The sequence below is a fragment of the Coenobita brevimanus genome, chromosome 8 (assembly GCF_032717465.1).
Source record: "Coenobita brevimanus isolate Jiangsu-jjx chromosome 8, ASM3271746v2, whole genome shotgun sequence".
In the NCBI taxonomy this organism is placed as follows: domain Eukaryota; kingdom Metazoa; phylum Arthropoda; class Malacostraca; order Decapoda; family Coenobitidae; genus Coenobita; species Coenobita brevimanus.
The window spans coordinates 41,425,465-41,448,344 of NC_136961.1; the positions used below are offsets into that span (position 1 = coordinate 41,425,465).

General features: G+C 39.1%; 1 protein-coding gene across 1 annotated transcript; it reads left to right on the plus strand.

Annotated features, from left to right (window-relative positions):
* Nucleotides 1-239: 239 nt before the first annotated feature.
* LOC145408157 (activating signal cointegrator 1-like) lies at nt 240-22,045 on the plus strand. The gene is made up of 2 exons (XM_080278920.1): nt 240-321; nt 20,103-22,045. Exon 2 carries the CDS (start codon nt 20,121-20,123, stop codon nt 21,735-21,737), a length of 1,617 nt encoding a protein of 538 aa, XP_080135046.1. The 5' UTR covers nt 240-321; nt 20,103-20,120; the 3' UTR covers nt 21,738-22,045.
* Nucleotides 22,046-22,880: the final 835 nt, after the last annotated feature.

A 22,880-nucleotide genomic window follows, 5' to 3' on the forward strand; every position in this document is an offset into this window, starting at 1 on the left:
TTCGCCAAATTAAGACAGAATCGGTAGTTTTAATAGTCTAACAGGGGTATCACACGATACCTGAAATGGTTTGCCGATGAAACGCGTTCCTGGTTTGCTGGAACCAGGTACAAACCCTATCACACACGTTCCTCGAACGCCGCCGACGGTCGGCAAAAATGCAAACAAAGCACACCGTAGTCTGTCTCAACATCTCAAGGCGGTCGGTCGAAAAGTCTGGAACTCTGGATGGGTACTGGGTTTGAGTTCCTAATCGGGCTTCTTGTGAAAGACCGCGTTAAGTTCATAACACTTGCATCAACATCGAAGGCTGGCCGACAGGTAAGCATGATAGATTGGTTGAAATGCGTTTTACTATATTAAGGTAAATATATTGTCAGTACAAGATTGAGAATGTGGGTAGATCTCTCTTGTGAAGAGCGACGAAAACAATATCCCAGGTTCACACGAGCAAAATCGCGGCCGTTTTTTGCCGGAATTTGTTCCTCGGTAGAAATTACGGCCACTTTTTTGACCGGGATGGAGAGACCGACATGTCGGTCTTTTTTTTTTGCCGGAATCGGGAGAGGCCGGGCCGATTTAAATGGAAGCTCCGAACAAGGCAAAGCTATGGGGACGAAGACGAATACGACATCTTGTGTGTGTACAGCACTGCTACTACTACTACTGCCGGTACTACTGCATTAACGTTTATTCCAGTTTGGGTGTATCTGGTATGAGCATGAGTATAAAAATATGATTATTTAAGTATTAGTTAAAGGTATACACAAGGAATCTTATACATGATTTTATGCTTAAGAAAATTTTTGCACTCGGCCCTGAAGTCCCCAGAAAGCTGAGTGACAGTAAAGGCCTGTTCACACTAGGTCTACACGGACCGAAACGCATGGGTCGAGGTGTGTTTAGCTCCTAATAATTTGCATTCTATTACATACTGTGCACAAGACTTGAGAAAATGGAAGAGAAAACAGAGGAGTGCGGAAATTGCTCGAGAAGAGTAATAAATGGACTCCAGTGTGATGGATGCCAAAAATGGTACCATGCTGGATGCCAAAAAGTAGACAAAGAGCTCTACGCCATAATAGAAAAGCATAAGGAACTTATATGGTTCTGCCAAGTTTGCAAACCAAAAATAAGAAATAATATGGTGAAAATATGCAACATGGAAAAGCAAAATGAAGAGCTGGTAGCAAAATTAAACGAATTGAACATGAAGCTGGATAACATCAAGGGTGAAATTACGAGAGAGGTAACTCAGCAGTTTAGGAACAACTTGCCGGTGAGTGAAGATGATATTGTTGAGAAGGTAACAGAGAGAGTACTAAAACATATGAAAGAAGAAGAAGATAAAGCTAGAAGAAAAAACAACATAGTGATGTATAATGTCCCAGAGTCAGAAAGTGAAAGGTATATAGAGCGAGTGAATGAAGACACAGCTATGTGTTGTGATATATTTGAGAATTCTCTAGGATTAGATAAGGAGGAATTTACTATCACTAAGGTCATAAGGATAGGAAAGCCCAGAAGAGAGGGCAATAACAGAAATAGGCCTGTATTGGTGCAACTAGCTGATGTGAAAGAGAAATGGGCAATAGGAAAGAGGGCAAAAAATCCGAAAGATGAAAGTGACCCGGCAAAGAAAAGAATTGGAATTTCACCTGATCTGACGGAGAAAGAAAGGCAGGTTGAAAAAAGACTGAGGCAAGACTTAAATGAGAGAAAAGCTAATGGAGAAACAGGATTATATATAAAAAACGGAAGATTGTGCAAAGTAAGAGAGGACAGAGGAAGAGAAAATTAGAACCATACAATGATACAGTACAGAAGGATGAAATAAGAAAAAGGATATGGGGTAACATTTAAGTTAATTAAAATACAGGGGTTAAGTAGACATAAGGTAGTAGAGGTACAGCAACTCGTATCAGAGAATCAAGATATTGTATGCCTGACAGAAACAGCAAAAATATAATAAAATTGACCTAGATAATAACATAATGAAGCATGAAAGCATGAGAGAAATAAAGGACAAAACAGGAGGAGGTATAATGGTGCTGTATAAACAAAACAGTAACATTACTCTAAGAAAAGAAACTCTGAAAAATAAGGATGTACTTGTACTAAAAGGAAAAATATTAGAGCTAGGTATAAGAATAATTATAGTATACTTTTCTGTAATTAGGACAGAAGAAGACAGAACTAGAAATTTCTCAATGAAACAAGAGATTGAGAAAAGTATGAATGAGGCAGAGGATGAGGCTCTAATAGTCATGGGAGACTTCAATGGGCATACAGGTATGTTAGGTCATCAGCAGCTTGACATGAATGGAAAAATAATCTTGGACTGGATAAATGAATATAAATTAATCTTGCTTAATGGTGACAATAACTGTTCAGGTATTTACACGTGGGCTAGAAATAATCAGTGTAGTGTAATTGATTACATACTTTTCAATGGGAAAATGTACAACTACTTCCAGACCATGAATATAGACGAGAAACAAGAAACTATAGATATCACTGATCATAATCTGATATGTGCAAGGTTTATAATAAAAAGAGAAAGGCAAAACTTCAACAAACAAGGAAAGTGGGAAACAGTAGAGTATTATAGGACAGATGAGATATCACTACGGTGGGGCACCAATTTTCGCGCCTAATTGGGTCCAAAAATAATGCGCGAAAGTGGAATTAGCGAAAGTTGGGGCATTGTCTTTATGGCAAAAAGGCTAATTGGTTCCCGGTTATCCTAAAGTAACATCAGATTTTCATTTTCACTTGCAATACAGTACATCAAATCACTATTGTACATTGCATTGTGAGATACAAACAATAAAAACTGTACAGTACACATTATATGAGGAGAAACATACCACAGAGACCAGGTTGAGGTTTTTAATGGATGTTGGGGGTAAGTATCCGAGGCGCGTGGCGGGCTTATTTAGCCACGCCAGACGTATTGGCGCCACCTCTTGCTGCCTCGCTACCACCATGCTGTTTCCTCATACTACGCACTGTCGATTCTGGGATGTTAAATATACGGCAGATTTCACTGTTTTTTGCGCCCTTGTCCATGTGCTCAACTATCTTCCTTTTCATTTCATTATTATACTGCCATTTCTTCACTCCAACACAATACTCTCTTTTAGCCTTGGCCTTTCCTCCCGACTTTGAATGTCCCGGCCACTTTTTATCACCACCACTGCCTCCCGGCCCTCCCCCCACACCACCAGGCTCTCCCCCCACACCACCAGGCCCTTTCCCCACACTACCAGGCCCTTTCCCCACACTACCAGGTATAGTAGAGGCCACTGAACCGTGAGAATCCAACACAATGGAGCTAGCACGCTCGTACACAACGACAGGAATGGGTGGACAGAGTGTTGACATGACGTCATTCAAGATGGTGGTGGGTTGCGGGCGGGCGGTGCAGGAAATTCAAAGTTCAAAATATTGTCCCAAACCCAAAATTTGTGCGCGAAAATCGATTTTTTTCAAGCGAAAGTGGAAGTTAGGGAATATTTGGTGCATGCCGCGAAAGTGGATTCCGCGAATCCTGCTGTAGCGAAAGTTGGTGCACTACTGTACAACAGTATGCAAATAGAGTGGAAGAAAAACTTAATGAAGTCAGAGTTTCCAATATAACACAGATGAATACATTAATAGAAGAAGCTGCCAGCGAAACGCTAAAAACAAGATATAGAAGAAAAGTAATTGAAAGGGAAAATAAAATAAGGGAGCCTGTTTGGATGAACAATGAAATAAGAAAGGAAATAAAAGAGAGGAAAAGATTGAATAGGCAAAAAAGAAACATACAAAATCAGGATGAAAGAGACAGAATATATGAGCTCTATAGGGAACAAAAACAGAAGGTGCAAATCCTCATTAGAAAGGAGATGTTTAAACATGAACAAAAGCTCACAAAAGAAATAAAAGAAAGCAATGAAAAGGGTAAAAAATTGTGGGAGGCTGTTAATAAACTAAGAGGTATAGACAAAAAATTAGACAAGTTAGCAATATACAGCAAAGAAGGTAACAAACTAAATGATATACAGGCTAGTGAGGAAATAATAAAATTTTGGGACAAAATCTATAAAAAACATGAAAACAACATAAATGAAGCATGGAATAGTGACACAAGGCAAGAATACATTAACAAGCTGGAATTAGAAAGTAATCTGAATGTAATCATTCATTCATTGCCAGACGCCATGTATCCCAAACGGGGTGGCCAAGGGCTTAGAGTTAATTGTTTTACAGGGAGGGGCACTAATCCTCCACCAACCAACCCCACTTGACCCGTTGAATGTAATGAATATAGATATACCAATAGGACACAATATAGAGAGAACATATGAATTCCCTCCTAGTATAAGAGAACATATGGACATGTGCTGCAAAGTACAAAGCAAAATAAAACCCATGGAATATCCAAATATTATGCAAGACCAAGTAAAACATTGCATACAAAAGCTAAAAAACAGAAAAGCCCCAGGACCAGATCAAAAGAAGCCTGAACTCTACAAAGTCCTGATAAAAAGTGAGCAGTGTATAGAAAGCCTTACAAACTGCTTTCAGCACATTATAGATGATGGGACAGAAGTTAAGGAATGGGTATGGTCAAATACAAAAATGATAGAGAAAACAACTAAACCTACATCAGACCAGCTCAGACCAATAGCGTTGACCAATATTTCGTACAAAATATGAATGTCACTGATAGGAAACTTTGTGGATAGCCATATCACCATAAATAACGAGGCTAAAGAAACACAAGCAGGCTTCACAAAGGGAGCTAAAATAGAAGACAACTTATTAACCTTACAATACTGCATAGAGGATAGCTACCAGAAGGGAAAACCTCTTATAATAATATCCATTGATTACTCAAAGGCATTTGACTCAATTAAAAGAGAGAAAATAGTACAGGCACTAATGCGATACAAGGTACACCCAAAGATAATAGATACCATTGTTAACATATATAAAGAAGACAAAACAAAAATAAAATTAGGTGATTCTGAAATAGAAATGGACATAACTAGCGGGATTTGACAAGGCTGCACAGGTTCAACAATATTATTCAAATTAATAACCAACCTGATAACAGAAAAATTGGAAGGACAAAATATTGGATTCATCAATGAGAAACTGAAAATAGGAGTACTATTCTTTGCTGATGATGGACTCCTAATGGCACACTCGATAGAAGATGCAAAAGACAGCCTAAAAACAGTAATAGAATATAGTCAAGAATGTGGTCTAAACATAAATAGAACAAAAAGTAATATCATCATCCATAATATGAAAAACCAGCCAGATGAAATAGAAGGGATAAAAGTAACTGATAATATAAAGTACCTTGGATTACAGATAGATAACAAAAGAAACTACTTCAAAACACAGAAGGAAATGATGGCACAGAAAGCTCAAGAGATGGCAAATATTACATACGCGGTAATAGCAAGGAGTTGTAATAAAGTCATGATAGGTAAAACCTACTGGAAAAATGTAGCCGTACCAACAATACTTCATGGATCAAATATCATAAATTACGCGGAAGCAGAAATTGAAAAGCTACAAAGGATAGAGAACGGAGTATACAGACAAATATTAGGAGCACCCAAGTATGCAGCAAACTGCACACTAAGGGGAGAGACTGGAGCATCATTAGTTAAACGAAGAATAATCACAGGTAGATTAGAGTACACCAGGGGTATTCTTCAGGGCAAAAATGAATTACTAAAAACTATACTAGAAATGATGAATATACAGAATATGAACTGGATGAAGGAAACCAATAAGTACAAGGAATTAATAGGAATAGCTGACAGAGAATTAATGATTATGACAAAAAGCAGACTAAAGGAGAAAACAATGAATTGGGACACACAGAAATGGAAGGAGGAAGTATCTAGGAAAACAAGCCTGAAGATATATAAAGAATGGAAAGAGAATATCAGAGAAGAACAAGTATATGATAACAGACCAGCATCAACAATCTTCTGTAGAGCAAGAACAAACTGCCTGCCATTATTCGATAGAAAGAGACATGAAAATGGAAATACAGAGTGCAGATTATGCGGTGCAGAAAAAGAAAATCTGGAACATTTTATGCTCGAGTGCACAGTGTACAATGAACAGAGATTGAATGCTGTGGAGTTACAAAAACCCTACATTGAAAATAAAGAAGAAATAATTGGAAATTTTTTATTTAGTAGCCTACGTGTCAAGTGGGGTTGGTGGAGGATTAGTGCCCCTCCCTGTAAAACAATTAACTCTAAGCCCTTGGCCACCCTGTTTGGGATACATGGCGTCTGGCAATGAATGAATGAATGAAAAAAATAAACATTGAACAGAAAAAAAGTATCTTATATAACCTCTGGGAAATAAGAAAAAAGAAATTAATGGAGCAAAACACAACGTAGTGAATGATTGAAAAGGAATAGAGTTCAGGAGGTGCCGTTGAAAAGGCATTACCTCCGACAATCATCTGATCTGACTATGTGAATCGCTGCCGTGAGGGCTCATCTTGAAGTAGGCAAAATGCAAGAACAAGAGCTGCACATCTAGTATGGGTACAGTGGTTCATCATTGTAAACACTTTTGCCTAGTTCCTGCCTCTGCAGTCCCCGTACGTGTGAACACCTTTCCTGGAGAAACGCCGAAATCGGCATTTTTTTCCCCCCACAAAACGAAAAAAAGGCCGCGATTTAGCTTGTGTGAACCGGTAGGAGTACCAGGGGAGACTTAACTGAAACGTTTAAAATGGGAAAAATGTTGGAAATATTAATAGCTCACAGTTGTGTACTCATTGGAACTCACAGACAGTGAGTTCCACACACACAGCTTGTTTAAACCTAGACCAAGTTTAACAGAAAGCACTCCATCACACATACGACCACCTCTTCAGTTCAGTTCAGTTGATAGGTGAGGAGTATTGCCTTTTCATCGGCACTCCTCTTGTCAATTCATTTTTCTAGTTTATTATTTTTCTTGTATTTAGCTCGTGTTTTGCTCGTGAGTCTTTTGTTTTGTTTTGTATTTTTTTCTATTCTTTGCTATTTGTTAACGTATTCCTCTTTGTTTTCTTAATTTCTCTCTTTTCCTCCATATATGATGTAGTCTTTTGTTCTTCCTATATTTTCTTCACTAAACAGTAATTGTCCTATTAAATTGTTTTCACTTTCTTTATAAGGCTGTTGTAGGTGTTCTTCCTTATTCCTGTCTTCCTGATACAATGGGCACCATAATAAAAAGTGTTTTATGTTCTCTTCTGCTGCCCCGCACAAATCACATTTAATATTGCCCCCTGAAAATCTCTTCCTATCATGTAGTGGTAAATTATTTGTTCTACTTTTATATAATATTATGGATGCTATGGTATTATCATATATTTTTTCTTCTTTTATATTTGATTTATACCCCCCCTGGGGGTAGGGGGGTTTTCAAGAATACTCCCCCAGTATCCCTGCTTGTCGTAAAAGGCGACTAAAAGGGTTGGCGGAGGGTTAGTGCCCCTCCCCGGAAAACAACTAACTAAAAAAACAAACAAGAAGCCTCGGACAAGGACTGACCAAACGTTGACGACCCAGGACCGGACAAAGGACTTGGTAATGTGTACATGGAATGTAAGAGGAGCGAATGATGAGGTGAAAGAGAGAGAGATTGTCCAGGTGCTTGAGGATGCGAAAGTGGATGTATGTGGAATAACTGAAACAAAATGGAGAGGAGAAAGTGTGAGAGAATGGGAGTATGGATGGGGTATATGTGCAGGAGTAGATGAGAATGAGAGGGCAAAGGAAGGAGTGTGTATAGTTGTGAGTAAAAGATGGAAGAAGAGCATAAGACAGTATGGATCAGTTGGGTCAAGGATTGTGTGGGTAAAGTTGAAAGTTGGAATACAAATGTGGGCGATTGTGTGTGTGTATGCGCCAACGCAAGATCGTGCTAGAAGAGTGAGAGAAGAGTTCTGGACAAATGTGGAAGTGTGCATGGAAAAGTTTGGAAGGAGTGAGAGAGTGTTTTTGATTGGTGATATGAATGGTAAAGTTGGTAATGTGAAGGTGGATGGAATAGTTGGTGAGTGGGGTGTGCCTGCTGAGATAGATGAGAATGGGAGTGCGCTAGTGGACATTTGTGCTGGGAGGGGTTGGTAATAGCCAATACCCTCTTCAGGCATAAAATGATCCACAGGTATACATGGCGAGTGATGAGAAGGGTGGGTGGTGAACTGAATGAAAGGAAGGCAATGATTGATTATGTGTGTGTGGATGAAAGGATGCGAAGATGTGTAAAGGATGCAAGAGTGTATAGAGGTTGGGGGAGTGGACTTTCTGACCACTACTTGGTGGTGGCCAGAATTAGGTTGCAAGTAAGATGGAGGAATAGAAGAAGGGAAAGACGAGAGGAAGGAGTAGTTGCAAGGAGAGTGGAAAGGTTACAAGAGGATGAGAAAAAGGCAGAGTATAAGAGAGAAGTGGAGGAACGATTGGGCAAATATGAATTGGAGCAGATGGGAGACGTGGAAGGTGTGTGTAAGATATTTACAGAAGAAATATGTGCAGCATGTGATGTGGTGTGTGGAAGGAAGAGAAGACGGAGGGGGTGCAAGGAACAGCGTGGTGGACTGAAGAGGTGAAACAGGCTGTGGCACAAAAGAAGAAAGCATACAATGAATGGATGAGAAATAGGGGCGTGGAAGAAGTTGAGAGGCGGAAGAGAGAGTTATATGTGGAAAGGAAGAGAGAGGTGAAAAGATTAGTAAGAGAGAGTAAGAAGAGAGTGGATGAGGAATTTGGAAGGAATTTGAGTGTAAAGTGGAGGGACTGTAAGAAAATGTTCTGGAGAGAAGTGAAAAGAGTAAGACAGGGTGGAAGTGAAGTTAGCAGGGGAGTGAAAGATAAAAATGGTAGATTACTAGTGGAGAAGGGAGAAAAAGTGAGCAGATGGAGAGAACACTTTAAGGAATTGTTGAACGTGGAGGATGGAAGTAATGCGAGTATAAGTGGCTGGGGAATGGCTGGGAGAAGGAGGGAGGTGAGAAGACAGGAAGAAATCAGTAGGATGGAAGTTGTGGAAGCAATGAAGAAAGTTAAATCGGGGAAAGCCCCAGGAATTGATGGAGTGTGTGGTGAAATGCTGAAGCATGGGGGAGAGATAGTAGTAGAATGGATGTGGAAGATGTGCAGATTGGCCTGGGAGGAAGGTAGAGTCCCGGAGGATTGGAAGTCAGGTATAATTATTCCCTTGTACAAAGGAAAAGGGGAAAAAGAAGTGTGTGGTAATCATAGGGGCATTTGTCTTCTTAGTATAATAGGAAAAGTGTATGGTAGGTTACTTATAGACAGAGTTAGAGAAAGAACAGAGAAATTAGTTGGAGAAGAACAGGAGGCTTTAGGAAGGGAAGAGGTTGTGTAGATCAGATATTCATTCTTAGATCTTTAGTGGAAAAGTTTCTAGAGAAGGGAAAGAAGTTGTATGCGGCTTTCATGGATTTGGAGAAAGCATATGACAGGGTGGATAGACAAGGATTGTGGAAAGTGTTAAGAATATATGGAGTAGATGGGAAGTTGTTGAATGCTGTGAAGAGTATGTACGATGGTGCGAAGGCTGCAGTGCGTGTGGATGGTGAACTAAGTGAATTTTTCTCTGTGAAAGTTGGTTTGAAACAGGGATGTGTCATGTCTCCATGGTTGTTCAATCTGTACATGGATGGGGTAATAAAAGAGGTACAAGGTAGGGTAGTGGATGTTGGAGTGGCCCTGGTGAGAGAGGATAGTGTTTGGAAACTCCCTGTACTGTTGTTTGCAGATGATACTGTGTTGTTGAGTGAAGACGAAGGGGAGCTGCAAGGCTTGGTGGATGAGTTTGAGAGAGTGTGTATGAAACGGAACCTAAAGGTGAATGTAGGGAAGAGTAAAGTGATGGTCTTTGAGAGAGGTGAAGTCAGTGAATGTACAGCGAGGTTGGATGGTGAGGAATTGGAAAATGTGAGTACGTTTAAGTATTTGGGTAGTGTGATGAGTAAGGATGGAGGTTTGGAGGGTGAAGTGCTTGAAAGGGTACAGCAGGGAAGAAAGGTTGCTGGTTCCTTAAAAGCAGTGATAAGAAACAGGGAAGTGAGCATGGAAGTAAAAAAGTTACTACATGACAGTATTGTGATACCAACTCTAACGTACGGAAGTGAAGCTTGGACATTGTTGGAAGGACACAAGTCAAGAGTGAGAGCAGTGGAAATGAGTTATTTAAGAGGAGCCTGTGGAGTCACGTGGAGAGACAGGCTGACGAATGAGGATATAAAGGAGCGTTGTGGTGTGGATGTGGATGTGATAGGAAGCGTTGTGAGGAACACACTGAGGTGGTTTGGCCATGTGGAGAGGATGGAGGGTGAAAGATTGACGAAGAGAGTGTATGTGAGTGAGGTGGAGGGTGGAAGAGGGAGGGGGAGACCGAGGATGAGATGGAGGGATGGGGTGGAGAGGTATATGAGAGAGGGGGGTGTGAGTTGGGAGCAGGGCAGTGAAATGGCGGGGGACAGGGCGACTTGGAGGCGATTTATTTGTGGCCACCCCAAACGGGATTGAGGCGTCTGGCAATAGATAGATAGATAGATAAATTTCCAGACTCTTTTTTTTTCATATATTTCTTTCTTCCATTGAGATGAGTTCCAGTTCTTTACTTTTTCTTTGATGTCTTTAATACTAATATTTTTTACTGATTTATTTTCTAATCCTATTTCTCTCATGTATGTTTTTACTGTACATATCCACTGGTCTTTTCTATTTTCCATCTTTTCTTGCGTTATTCTTTTAATTAAGTCATTTTTACCTTCTTCTAATCCATATTTTAAGTACTTAATATATCCTTCCATTATTCTGCTCTGCATACATGATGCCCCTATTTCTTCTCATAGTGTTGGTATCTGAGCATATCTTGGTGCCCCTAAGATGTATCGGTAAACGCTGTTTTCAATTCTTTGTAGTTCCTCTATTTCGTTTTTTGTAAATTCTAGTATATTTGCCCCGTATAGTATAGTTGGGAGTACCACACTTTTCCAGTAAGTTTTGCCTATTAGTACCTTATTTACACTTTGGGCTATAATTGTGTATGTGATGTTTGCCATCTTTTTAGCTTTTTCAATTATCCGTCTCTTGTGCACTCTAAAGCATCTTCTGTGGTCGTTTATTGTAATTCCTAAATATTTGGTTTCATTTATTACCTCTCTCTTATTTTTTCAGGTTTGTTTTTCATGTTAAAGATCAGGATATTACTTTTTGTTTTACAGTACACCCTCATTATCGACGGGGGTTAGGTACCTAAGATACCCGTCGATGCCTAAAACCGTCGATACCGATTTTCATCTGGTCAGGTACCCTTTATTTATATATTTTAGTATCCCTTCAATCACTCGTATGTAATATGCAGTTTAGTTTTAGTGTTTCTTAGAAATAAATTAGTTAGGCAATTGAAAAACTGAATATCATAATAAAACTACTTATATTAAGTAAAGAATTATGGAAAAAATAGCATAATCTCTGATGTTAATGCATAGTGGTCGTACACTGGACCTCAACTTGTAATGGCCGCTGTATCATCACTTCTCTCTCCACTTGCACCTCACTCCATCTAAAAATAAAAGGCGAAACCAGCAGTTGTAGCCATCCATATGTTTACATAACCGAGTGTGTAAAAAAAAAAAAAAAAAAAAAAAAAAAAACGAAAGCAGCAGTGGTGGTCATTCATACGTTCTAATAACTGAGAGTGTGAGGCAAGTGTTACGTTAGATCAGCTGTTCGCACCGATCTTCACAACACACGCCGGTGCTGCTAGCTCATACCAGAGAGACCACGCTCTCCTATTTACTTTCATTCTCAAGAGCTTCCTTTCATTCTTGATATTCCATTTCTCCCAGACCTAAATTTTCACGACTGTATGGCAGTTTATACTATCAAAGATGAATCTTAGCCTAGCTTTCGCTAGGATCTTCTTTTAGGAAAATTCAACTCTCCTTATGCTCGTATATTTCATATTTAATCTCTGCCTAACTTTTGCAAGAAATATCCTTTATTGACAAAAAACCCAACTCGTCTTTAACATTATAACAAATGATACAGGAGCATGGGTTTTATCATATGTCCTCCTGCATTACCACACAACAGCACAGACACACGATCTTTTGCTGCTTTAAAGCCTGGCGCACTTTTCTCCTCCTTCGAAATGTACGTTCTTTTAGGCATTTTCTTCCACCACAGGCGTGTTTCGTCCGCATTAAACACTTGTTCATGCCTGTACCCTTTCTCCCTTATAAGTTCAGCAAAGTCACGTGGGTACGATTCTCCTGCTATCTGATCTGCTGAAGCTGCTACACCAGTCATCCTAATGTTATGTAGGCCATACCTTTTCTTAAATTTCTCGAACCAGCCCTTGCTGGCTGCAAATTTCTTTTGCCTAGAAGCACCAACATTACTAGGCCTATCACCATCGTCATTACTTTCATCACCATCATCACTATTTTCACCTGCCTCACTTTCATCACCATTATCTTCGCCAACACCACTGCTTTCACCAGCAAACCGAGCATAGAGTTGTTTTGCTTTGTTTCTGATGAACTGGGAGTCTAGTGGCACATGTCGACGGTTTAAGTCCTCAATCCAAATATTCAGTGCCTTTTCCACCTTCACCAAGGCATCATCTCTCACATGCATCGTTACTTTAGCCGATCCTGGTGTGCACGAAGCCAGAGCATCTTTAATGTCTTTTTCTCTCCGTTTTATGCCACAAACACTGGACTCATTCATGCCATACTCGCGACCAACCGCTGCATAGCTCATTCCACTTCTAAGTTTTTGTAATATTTCGTTCTTTACTTCCAAGGTAAGTACTTTCCTTGCTCTCTTAGCTGCCTTATTTCCAGTTGGAGTGTTACAAGGGCGCTTCGGAGCCTTGATGATCGCGAAAGCACGATAGATGTGGCTGAACACGATATGAGAACAACAGACAAACGTGTACTGATGCTGTTGTTTGTTGGGTCGGCGGGAACATGCCGCGAGCAGCCAGAGACACCTGGCAGGATGGCGCGCAAACTTGCTAGGAGGTGCCAACACAATTCTTTATTTTTTTATTTTTTTAATAATAATAATTTAACTCCCAGGAGACAAAAAAAACGTCGATAATCAAATCCGTCAATAAAAAAAACGTCGATAATGAGGGTGTACTGTATTTATATTTAGCCCACACTCTTCTCCTACTGTAATCAAACTGTCTACTATTTTTTCTGCCTCTTCTATTGTATGAGCTAGTAGCAGCCCGTCATCTGCAAAGAACAGTGCTGCTATTTTAAATATTTCATCCTTATACCCTGTGCCTTCTTTTTCCAACCTGTTTATTATATACAGTAGTAGGTTATCATTTTAAATATTGTGGTTGAGCTTGTGCATCCTTGCCTTATGCCACTATTAATCTTTATTTTTGTTTTATTTTCTTTGCCATATTCTATTGTTGTTCTGTCCCCCATATAAGTGTCTGCTATTACCTCTATTATATCTTCTTGTACCTTGTATTCTTTTAGTATTTCAATCATTTTCTTCCTTTTTACTGAGTCATAAGCTTTTGCAAAGTCTACTGATATTACTACTAGACTCTTTTTCTGCTCATAAATTTTGTCTATACAATATTTTAAAATGAAAAGGTTATTTTCAATTCTTCCTCCTTCAGTAAATCCATTTTGTGTTTCCTTTATTTCATTATTATTCCTTAGATGCTCTTCTATTCTATCTTTTATGACAGTTGACATGAATAATTTATACGAGATGTTAGTTAACGCTATTGGTCTTAATTCGTTTGCTTTTGGTTTGTTTACTTTTGGCACCATCATAGTTCTGGATTCTTTCCATTCTTTTGGTACCTTTCCTTTATCTATTATTTCGTTAAAACACACTGTCATTGTGTCCATTATCTTGTCACTTTTTATTAGGATTTTATATAATTCTGGTTTTAGCATGTCAGGTCCCGGCGCTTTCTTATTTTTTAGTTTCTTTATATTTTCTCTCAGTTGTATTGTTGTTACTACTGGTTTTTCCATGTATGATGTGTTCTTAGTTATTGGTAATGCCATATCCATATGTTCCCCTAATTGTTGCGTGATTGTTATTATTTGTTCATCTGTATTTTCATTATTTTGTCTTTTTATCTCGATTTTTCCAGTGTTGTTTCTGCTGGCTATCCATTTGTACTCATTTTTTTTCTCCTCATTCCACAACATATCTATTCCATTTTGTTGTCTGTTGTATATTTTTGACCAATATCTCTCTATTTCTGTTTTTATATTTTCTTTTTCTAACTCTTCTCCATTTTCGTTATATATCTTTAATTCCCTTTCTTCTTTTCCTTTTTTCTTTCTTAATTTATTTATATTTTTCCATAATTTTTTGCTTCTATTTTCTCCATGGGTTATTTCTTTTGTTATTTTTACTTCATGAATGGTTATGGCCCCTTTTATTTCTAGCTGGACCTTTTTCTTTTGTTCATTATATAAAACTTTATTCCTCTCTTTTTCTTCTTGTGTTTTAGCATTCCTTGTAAGTCTATTATAGTACTTTCGCTTTTTTATTCCCTCTCTAATACTTTTATTCATCCAAGGTTCTTCTTTTATTTGTCCAGTCTTATTTATCCTCCTTTTGTATTTTGCTGTAAGGTTTTTGTCAGCACTGTCTTTGATTATTTTATTCAACTTTTCCATATTACTTATGGCCTCTGTTTGTATTCTCTGTTCTATTTCCTTTATATACTCCATAACTTTTCCTCCCTCTGTTTTGTAGTAGGTACTATCTTCCCACCCTTTTTTCTTATGATTTTTATTCGATCTCCCCTTAATCTTAAGTTTTATTTGTATTAAATTATGGTCTGATAGATCAAATATTTCTTTTTCCTCATCTATAATCATTTCCTGGTATATGTCATAGAATATAGCTGTTACTAGTGCAAAATCAATTACACTTTGTTGTTCATTCTTGCTCCACGTCACTTCCCCTATACAGTCTAGATCATCATTTAACATTAACAAGTTGTACGTTGGGTCTGGTTAGTACTTGGATGGGTGACCGCCTGGGAACACCAGATGCTGTTGGCATCCCTACGTCAAGTGGGGTTGGTGGAGGATTAGTGCCCCTCCCTGTAAAACAACTAACTCTAAGCCCTTGGCCACCCTGTCTGGGATACATGGCGTCTGGCAATGAATGAATGAATGATGACTTCTCCATCCATTCCAGTATCCTTTGTCCATTTTTATTTATACATTGTTTGCCTTTGAATCCTACATGTCCATTATAATCTCCTAATAGAATTATTGCTTTGTCTTCTAATTTATTTAAGTGTGTTTCAATTTCTTGCTGTAATGCTTTATTTTTATCATCATCACTTACCGTGAAGTATACTGTTATTATATGTATCTCTTTCCCATACATTTCTCCTTTCACATATAAATAATCTTTATTTATACCTTCTACCTTTTCCAGTGTAATCTTTTTATTTTCTTTATGTAGTAACATTGTACCTCCTCCTTTCTTCTCTTCTTTTTCTCTCATGCTTTCATATACTTTCATATCATCTATGAAAATGTTTCTTACTTTTAACTGTGTTTCTGTTAAGCATATTATTGTGTTTCCATCAATTATATCTCTTAGTTCACTCATTTTTGCTTTTGTTAAACCTTGTATGTTTATAAGTTTTATAAGTACGTTCTCATTCTCATCCTTCTCCTTTTTCATACTCTTTTTCTTTCACTCCTCACCCTCTAGCCTAACAATTTTCCCCTTCTTTATTTTCCATGTTCCTCCGTTTTTCCGTTTTTCTGCCAGCTCATCTCTAAGTTTCTTGTTTTCTTCCCTTTCCTCTTTGGTCATATCTAATGCCACTCCTATTTTCTTTATTTCTGGTTTAGTGCTATCTTTCAGCGTCTTTGCTTTGGCTATAACTGCCCATTTCATCTTCTCGCTTCCTATTGTTACTAGAACTGGTCTAACCTTACCCTCAGTTTTCTTCCCCAGTCGGATTGTCTTTACTACTTCTATATTCTGTAATCCCATTTCTTCCACAGTTATATCTGCACAGCTTTTGTCATCATCTTTTTCTCTTTGCCTGTGTCTTTTTCTGATTCAGGGATATTGAACATTACTACATTTTTCTTTCTCTTTTCCTCCTTTTTCTTTTCCTCCATTTTATTCATCATTCTTTCCACTGCCATATCTACTAGCCTGTCTTCTTTTCTCTCCCATTCCCTTCCCATGCCCTTCATCTTTTCTACTGCCTGCTCTACCATTCTGTCTTCTTTTCTCTCCCATTTCTGCTTTAGGTCTTCTATCCTGTCACTCAATCTTTCATTTTCTTCTTTCACCTCTTCCATCTCTCTTTTGATCTTTCTGTTTTCTTCCCTGAGTTTTTTCACTTCCTCAAAGTTCTTCAGAACTTGAGGCTTGCATCTTGTGCAGATCCATGTTGTTCCCTCTTCTTGTTGTAGAACTTTATAATAGTCTCTGCTTACCTTGCCACATCCTGCATGGTACCAGACCTTACAAACTTTGCACTTCACTCCATTATCTGTGTTCCTAACCATCTTTTTACACTTGCCACAGTCTTCGTCGTCCCTCATGCTTTCACAGTCTTCGCATCTTTGTTCTCCATTTACTTCTGCAAAGTAGCCACAATCTTCGCATTTCTTTCTTCCCGGTACTCTTTTCTCGTTCCCTGCCATATTTTCTGTTGCTTTCGGGATTTTGTTCTAGCTTTCCTCCTTATTTTTTGTTAAATCTAACCCATTAGCTACACACGAGCACACCCGCCGATCCCCGCCACGAGATGTTAGTTAACTTACTGGAAAAGTGTGGTACTCACAACTATACTATACAGGGCAAATATACTAGAATTTACAAAAAACGAAATAGAGGAACTACAAACAATTGAAAACAGCGTTTACCAATACATCTTTGGGGCACCAAGATATGCTCAGATACCAACACTAAGAGGAGAAATAGGGGCATCATGTATGCAGAGCAGAATAATGGAAGGATATATTAAGTACTTAAAATATGGATTAGAAGAAGGTAAAAATGACTTACTTAAAACAATAATGCAAGAAAAGATGGAAAATAGAAAAGACCAGTGGATATGTACAGTAAAAACAGACATGAGAGAAATAGGATTAGAAAATAAATCGGTAAAAAATATTAGTATTAAAGACATCACAGAAAAAGTAAAGAACTGGGACTCATCTCAATGGAAGAAAGAAATAAATGAAAAAAAAGAGTCTGGAAATTTATAAAAACTATAAATCAAATATAAAAGAAGAAAAAATATATGATAATACCTGTTGATTTAGGGATTTGCAAAGATGTACAGAAATACATTTCAAGTATGAAGAGGATCCATCAATAAGCAAATAGATAAATTTTGGGAAATGGACCCAACTCTTTAAGAAGCTTAAAATTATATTTTTCTGAAGGTTTTTAGTGTGTTTCATCTGAATCTGATATGCGTTTCTGTCGAAAATCACTCATTTCTGAGTTATGCTCCCCCCCATTGATAATGGGAGACCTGTGGGAAACCAGGGTTTTTGGGTTTGGGAACGCACAAAAACGAGTGATTTACAAACATGCAAATCAGTATCAAATAAATCACACTAAAAACCTTCGAAAGTAAAATTTTCCATCCATCCATCCATTGTCAGACACCATAATCCCGTAAGGGATGGCCATTTGACTGAGTTATTGGTTTTACGAGGAGGGGCATTATCCCTCCACCAACCCACTTGTTGACACGTATGGAGCACATATGGGTTGGTAATATGGTTACCACCCGGTGCTGAAAATGGTTTCTTGGCTTACAGGAAACCATTTGGCTTGTCACTCAATGTAAAGCCACCTGTAAAGGAAAGAAGAGCAATAAGAAGTGACAGGAAAGATGGGGGAAGAGAGGAAGGCAGGCACAGAAAAAGAATACTGTAATAAAGGCCAAGGAAGAAGTAGGCAGCATTACATCAAGTGAGTGGATGATGGTCGCCACCACTTACCACTATATATACCTGGTATATATATATACATTCAATGCCAGACGCCATGTATCCCAAACGGGGTGGCCAACGGCTTAGAGTTAATTGTTTTACAGGGAGGGGCACTAATCCTCCTCCAACCCCACTTGACACGTAGGGATGCCAACAGCATCTGGTGTTCCCAGGCGGTCACCCATCCAAGTACTAACCAGACCCAACGTTGCTTAATATATATATATACTGTATATATATATATGTGCAGTTTGCCACAAGGGCATGGGAAGTAATTCCATCTTGTGTGGTGTTTGTGATAAATGGCTGCACAAGAGATGTAGTGGTATCAGAGGTAGACCGAGATAATGTTGATTTTATGTGTACGGCGTGTCGGGGAGAGCAGGTGGACAAGGCATGAAAGAATTGACCTTGCTGGTGAATCTCTTGAGTGTGTGGAAGAGTTTTGTTATCTGGGAGACATGTTGTGTGCTGGAGGTGGGGTTGGAGCTAGCTCTGTGGCTATGAGGGGTAGACCGAGAAAGACATGGGATGAGGTCATTAAGTGTGACCTCAGGGTTAAGGGACTGAACAGGGAGGCTGCAATGGATCGTGCAGCATGGAGAGCCGCCATTAGGTGACCAAGGCTGATGCATGCAAGTTGGAGCCTTAAAAATTAAACGAAATTATATATATATATATATATATATATATATATATATATATATATACATATATATATATACATATACAGTAATCACTCTAATATCCAGACGCCCAATAACCGAACATCCCCACTAACCGAACCTTATCGTCCTGGGATCAAACATTCCCAAAATGGTCCGAAAATCCAAAAAAAATGGAAAAAAAATCGATTTTTTGCTGTCCGTAATTTGAACTTGCCGCGCGCGCCGCGTGAGAGCATTGTTTTGGTTCGTCATTCCTCCGACGTCCGATAGAGCGCCGCTGCATCCTCCCCACTTCCCGCCTGTCTCTCACCGCGACAAGAGTCACCGCTCGACGTGAGTTTGCGGCTGTCTTCAGAGTCTTCTGTAGTCGGTACGCCATCACCACTACCCACCGATGCACCCCTTGGACGCCTGCCAGTGATACTCTCGGGCTCTGACAGTGAATAAACAGCAAGAACTTCTCCACTAGACCACACGGGAATTTTGAGTGTTGTGCAGTGAAAAAAACGGTGTGTTGTGTTAAGGTTTTCAAGTTGGGAGAAAAGACTAAGTAGAAAAGAAATTTAACGTAACTAACCTTCTTTGTTTTGGCTTTGGAAACTTTATATTTCTTGGGAAATGTTTATGTGCAACACTTAAATTTAATGGAACATTATTTGGACTAAAGTGAACACTGTGAAAAGAACGGACTTCTGTGTGTTAGTGACTAAGTTCAGTGCAAGACTTCAGGAAGAGTGTAGTGCAAGTGCTTCAGGAAATCGTTCTTACTGTCAGAGTCCGAGAGGAGGCGGTTATTCATCGAGGTGGCCAGGGACTTGCTGTAAGTAGCCAAAATGTTTCATGTTGTACTATTTCCCATACTATATTTACCAGAATGTTTCATATTGTATTTTTTCCCATACTATACTTACCAGAAAGTGTCATACTGTACTTCTTTCCATACTAAACTTACCTCATGCATGTGCAGTAGGAATGTGTTTTTCAGAGTTCGGTTAGGTTCGGTTAGGTTAGGTTCGGTTAGAGTCCATAAGTACCAGAATGTTTATTAATGTATGAACATACTTCTAAACCCACATTTTATGTGTCTATTGCATTTATTTCAGTCATTTATGTGCCTTATTGGTGTGATTTGGGTGTTAAATAGGTGCTATGCATGTCCGGAGGGAGTTGTATAGGTGTTTCTCTGTGTTAGGGTCCGTAAGTACAAGTCCATAAGCTGGGGCCCAATATCCGGACAAAACCAATATCCGAACCTACCGATGGCTCTATTGATCCGGATATTGGAGGGGTTACTGTATATATATTATTGGGTCATGCACTGTTTATTTATTGATTCAGTTAAGTAGAGAAAATAATCTCACTGCCCTGTTTTCTGTTTTCAGGCTAACTTGTGAAACAAGATGGGATCTGTTGAGAAGTGGGCATGTGAGGGATTAGAGAAGCTGGGTATTCCTGACCCAGGTGTAATTGTGCACTACTTACAGCCTATTGAAGACCCCGCTGAAGTGGAGGAATACCTCATTTCTATGCTTGATATCTCTAAGGATTCACATTGCAAATTCATTAAAGACTTTCTGAAGAAGCAGCAAGAAGCAAAGTCATGTGTTGATTCAAGATTTTACAGGAAACCTGATCTGGAAGAAGAATCACTCATCAAAGTCATTGAAAAGAAAAAGCAGAAAGGAGGAAAGGAAAACAATGGACAGTTCAGTAACAAGGTCTCAAAAGACACTGCTAATAATGCTCAGCCTGCTCAGACGTCTACAACACCATCATCAGGCAAGAAAAAAACAAAATTTGTCAACTTGTATTCCGATGAAGGGCTGAATAGAGATGTAGTTTTTTTAAGTGGTCGACACAAATGTGATTGTCAAGCAAGTAAGCACAAATTGATCAGCAATTGTCTAAAGTGTGGGCATATTGTGTGTGAGCAAGAGGGCTCTGGACCATGTCAGTTTTGTGGCAACCTTGTTGTATCAAAGGAAGAGCGAGAGCTGCTAAGCCGTGGATCACGGAAATCAGAGGCACTACAGAAGAGACTTCTCAGTGGGAAAAATGCTGTTGTTAATTATGGATATGAGAAAAGACAGCCTAGTGATGATTCTTTACATAAAGCTATTGAACATAAGAACAGGCTCTTGGAATTTGATCGTACTAGTGAGAAGAGGACAAGAGTATTTGATGATGAAAATGATTACTTTAGTACCAGTTCACAGTGGATAAGTCATGATGACAAGCTGAAACTCATACAGCATGAAGAGGAATTGCGGAAGATGCGATTTGACAGAGGTAACCAAAAAGTGACCATAGATTTGTTTGGTCGAAAGGTCATAGCAGAGGAAGAGGTGTCACGAGTGTATGACCCTGATGACTCATTGGTAAGGGAGATATCGGAGGGCAAGAGCAGTGACATATTTTCTGCTCCAGACAGAGAGGAAAGTGGACCTCAGGTTGAAGTTAGTCGGCCTGAGTACATGGACTCGGGAATTGTCAGTACCAGCCAGAATAACATAAAGCCCAGCAGAATGAAACTCGAACTGAGAGTGCAAGATCGGGAACTGCAAGAGATGGCTGATGAGGGTGTGTGTCTCAGTATGCATCAACCCTGGGCCTCACTCTTATTGGCTGGCATCAAGGTTCATGAGGGACGCACATGGTATTCAGCTCACAGGGGCAGACTCTGGATTGCTGCTGCAGCCATGGTACCAACACCAGAAGAAATTAGGCAGGTGGAGCACCAATACCAAGTTCTTCTTAAGGATGAGAGTCTCCACTTTCCTCAGCATTACCCCACTGGTTGCCTCTTGGGGTGTGTGGATGTGGTAGATGTTTTGCCACAGGAAGAATACAGATCCAGGTATCCTGATGGTGAAAGTGACAGTCCATATGTTTTTGTCTGTGAGAATCCACAAGAAATGATCCTAAAGTTCCCAGTCAGAGGACAACATAAGATTTATAAACTGGATCCTAAAATCCACCAAGCTGCAAAAAAAGCTGTCAGACCAAGAGAAGAATAAGTTGTACCAGTATTTAGTCCAGTGAGTTCCTGGATGTTAGTTTATAAAAATTCATTTCCTCTTAACACCTTGAATCCTGTGATGTACTGTATTTTCTAGTTTATTCATGCTGCTTACAGACTAGTTTTATTAAGCTTAGGAAGGACATTGTATAATGAAAGCCATACCCAACCCTGTAGTTTAAGAAATTTCAATAAGCTTAATAAAATTATTTGGTCGTATCTTCATGAAAGCAAAATGTTACCTGACTGAAGGGGTTAAAGGCCATACTTGGGACAATAACACACACTTGTCAGGATTTCAGGTTTCAGAGCAGGTCTTCAACAGATACGTTATCTCACATGTTGAAATATGCTTTTCTTTTGGTATAAGATTTTTTTCTACAAGTTAAAAAAAAATCTTAAAACTAACTGGAAGAGGCTCATTATATAATTTTACGATACACACAGAGTACCAGCATATGGTTAATGTGTTTTTCAGTTATACTGTATTGAACTGGCTTTATACAAATTTTCAGGGGTTAAATGACCAGATTGCACAGGCAGCACTCAATATACAGTTAATCTGTATGCAGTCTTTCCGGTTATTCAGATGTCTATCTATCCGTCTATCTGCCTGTCTATTGCCAGACACCTTCATCCCTTAAGGGATGGCCACAAACAAATCGCCTCCATGTCGCCCTGTCCCCCACCATTTCACTGCCCTCCACTCAGTTCACATACCCCTCTTTCATATACCTCTCCACTCCATCTCTCCATCTCATTCTCGGTCTCCCCTCCTTCTCCCCCTCTCCACCTCACTTGCATACACTCGTCTCATTAGTCTCTCACTCTTCATCCTTTCCACATGGCCAAACCACCTCAATGTATTTTTTCTCCTAATGCTTTCTATCACATCCACATCCACACCACAGTGCTCCTTCACTTTCTCATTTGTCAGTCTGTCACTCCATGTAACTCCACACACCTCCTAAATACTGCAATTCATTTCCACTGCTCTCACGCTTGTCTTTCCTATAAGGTCCAAGTTTTGCTTCCATACATGAGAGTTGGTATCACAATAGTGTCATATAGCGACTTTTTTTTTTTTTTCCCATGCTTACTTTGCAATTTCTTATCACTGATCAGCTGATCACGTCAGGTT